Source organism: Chenopodium quinoa, unplaced genomic scaffold (genome assembly GCF_001683475.1).
Source record: "Chenopodium quinoa cultivar QQ74 unplaced genomic scaffold, ASM168347v1, whole genome shotgun sequence".
Lineage (NCBI taxonomy): Eukaryota > Viridiplantae > Streptophyta > Magnoliopsida > Caryophyllales > Amaranthaceae > Chenopodium > Chenopodium quinoa.
Window position 1 is genome coordinate 2,629,482 of NW_018743813.1, and position 2,804 is coordinate 2,632,285.

The 2,804-nt window shown below is 31.4% G+C and overlaps 1 protein-coding gene across 2 annotated transcripts; it reads left to right on the forward strand.

Moving 5' to 3' along the window:
• Positions 1–704: 704 nt before the first annotated feature.
• Positions 705–2,188, forward strand: LOC110685414. 2 transcript variants are annotated; one of them, XR_002504038.1, is made up of 4 exons: positions 705–792; positions 878–994; positions 1,082–1,414; positions 1,728–2,188. XR_002504038.1 is itself a non-coding variant. In XM_021861942.1 (3 exons), exons 2-3 carry the CDS (start codon positions 1,128–1,130, stop codon positions 1,768–1,770), a joined length of 330 nt encoding a protein of 109 aa, XP_021717634.1. In that variant the 5' UTR covers positions 801–994; positions 1,082–1,127; the 3' UTR covers positions 1,771–2,188. The 2 variants fall into 2 exon arrangements, 1 of the variants encoding a protein (XP_021717634.1); XM_021861942.1 differs by lacking the exon at positions 705–792 and having other exon boundaries at positions 801–994.
• The last annotated feature ends 616 nt before the right edge of the window (positions 2,189–2,804 follow it).

Genomic DNA, 2,804 nt, shown 5'->3' on the forward strand with positions numbered 1-2,804 from the left:
ATGGTTAACTTTTAATATGTTGATATGTTATGAGAACCACTGCTTTTATGGATGCTGGAGATTGGCCACAAGTCTTTGCCTAATATGGTAATTCTATGTGGTTACATGTGAAGATATATAGTACTATTTTTACACAATTTTATACATGTACTATAAATTTTAGATAAGATTAAATAGACATAAAAATTGCATGATTGGCTCAGTTTGCTGAATGGCTTACTCAATTACAGAACAAGTTCAACATTAAAACTTCAAATACACAAATTCTTCAGCTTCAAGCCTTTGCAACAGATGCAATGCAACGCCTATACAGGTTTTGGAAATGTCGCTTGCATTATTATTACAAAGAATGCGGGATTACATATGAGGAGCGCTTAAACAATGCTATTGCTGATTTTCCAATTGAAAGTTGGAAAGCTTGTTGTGCTACATTTGACTCGGATACGTTCAAGGTGAAACCTTTTATGTGTCAACTCTTTAGTATGGCTTATTTATCTTCATGGACATGAGATTTATTCAATTTTATCTGTGATGGTCTACTTTTAATAAAAATGAAAAGGCTATATGAGAGTTGTACGTTTTTTTTTATTATTAATATTAAGCATGTTGGATAACATCAGCATTATGTTTGTATACTTAATTGCAAATTGGTTTAATATATTCGGAAAATTTGTTTTATTGATTCATATAATGCAGCAAAGAAGTGAAAGAAACAAGAAGAATTGAAACTCTAACAAGTGGTATAAACACACAACTGGGCCATTGTCTTTCCTTGAAGTGGAATATGAAATGGTAAGATGACGTGGATGGTAAAATAACTACTACCTTATAAATAAAAGGATATTAGTACAGGCTAGTAATGTGTTAGTGTATTCAGACTAGGGCGAATGGGGGTGAACTTCCTTCAGATGTTGTATGGCTTGTTCAACATACACACACAAATGAGCAAGGAGTACTAGAATGGGTTAATGACAAACACTCTAAGGAAGTACATGTGAGTATTGATGTTTTATTTTCTTATTATATGACAAGGCTATTGACTGTTAAATGTTTTTTTTAACAAAAATCTATTTTTTGTAAGGCACAACTCCATCAATTAGTACAAGATAAGGATAAAGAAACCGAGGATGGTCAAGCTCGTCCTTAAACACAAGGTGAAATGTTACTTCATTGGCCCAAAGTCTGGTTACACACGAGGCAAAGGTAGTGGGTATGGAGGGTCTTCCAAAGCAAGATTACAGCAAGAACAGCAACAAAACTTGCGTAAACAACAAGATCAGATTGCTCAACTACAGTGTCAGCTAGAGGCAAGTAAGAAGGAGATGGAAGAATATAAGTTGCAACAACAACGCACCATTGAAGATATGGAGAAACGCCTTATGATGATGATAAATGGACAAAGTGCTAAAACTAGGTAAAATAAATACCTTGCCATCAGATGAAATTTTCTTTATTCTAAGTTTAATTCTACAAGAATATATCCATTCAATTCAATTTTAAAAGTTTGAAATATTTTTATAACATAAACTAATCACAACTTAATAATCTTTGTACAAAAATTTTCCCATGCCCATTTGGTTAAGGGACTGAAAATTATGTTTAGTGAATTAGCTTTCAGTATGTTTTGTGATTTGACATGGATTAGTTGTTAAAATTCTTGAAAGTATGTTATACCTAAATAAATAACTTTGTTTAAAATTTTTCTGGTCTTCATTTTTTTTTTGCAGATTGGATATTAATGGTGATGATGATATCACTCATTTTGCGTGAGAAGCACAAAGAGAAAAATCATGATTAAAAAACAGAGGATTTTGTGTATTAGCTAAGGAGCTTCCTGTCATATGCATGTCAAACTAATCTTTGACAACTTTTGCCATCTTTTGGGGTTTTTGTATCATGTGACGGCTACATAGTGACCACCTTTTGTGCATACCTAACAGGCATGGTATATTGGTATCTAGATTTTGACAATATTTTTTATTGTCCAAGTATTTTGATTATGCTATAACCATTTACTTCAGCAGTATGCTATGCAAGTGTAAGGTGCAAATACTTACTATCCTTATGAAAATAATTTTACTTAAAAATTTCGATTTAAGTCAATTTATAAATTACATTTGAACTTAGTTATAATACTTTGTAATCAGTACATGAAAATATTAAAAATTGTATGTATGGACGATGTTAGTTTACTGCAACAACTTTAGTTGTTGTAAAATATTAATACAACAATATTCACAAGGACAAGGGTTGTTGTTAAAGATAGCATAAACAAAAACAATAAAGATGTTACCAAAATTATTTTTATGACAACAAAATAAGTTGTTACCAACAATAATTATTCGCAACAACATTTTCTGTTGCAAAAAATAAAATTAATGGCAACGACAATTCTTGTACAAAAACGTATTGTATACGCTCTAGACAGACGGTGTGGAAATGGCAATGAACGAACTTTTGCAACAAAAAAGTCGTTGTCAAAAGTATATTATTAGCAACAAAAAATAGTTGTTGCAGAAACCTTTGGTAACGGACCTTCTCATAACGATGAAAAGTCGTTGCTACAAATTAGCTGTTGTTGACAAAAATATTTTTTGTAACGACTTTTTTAGTTGCCAAAAACCAATTTTCTTGTAGTGAACGTTGTAAGTTGTTTCCTTACTCTTTGGTAATAAAATTCCTTATTTACCAAAAACAAAACTCAAAACAGAAAAATCTAAGACATTACCGCCGCCATGAAAACGACGAAGACAAATATTAAAGATATACAGCGGAAGACCATGTTTAAAAAAAACATTCAAAAC

Bases quoted from the DNA above. Each gene is read 5' to 3' on its own strand.
- LOC110685414 (XM_021861942.1), top strand. From the start codon at position 1,128: ATGGTCAAGCTCGTCCTTAAACACAAGGTGAAATGTTACTTCATTGGC. The intron at 1,415-1,727 runs GTAAAATAAATA...TTTTTTTTGCAG, and splicing joins GGACAAAGTGCTAAAACTAG to ATTGGATATTAATGGTGATG.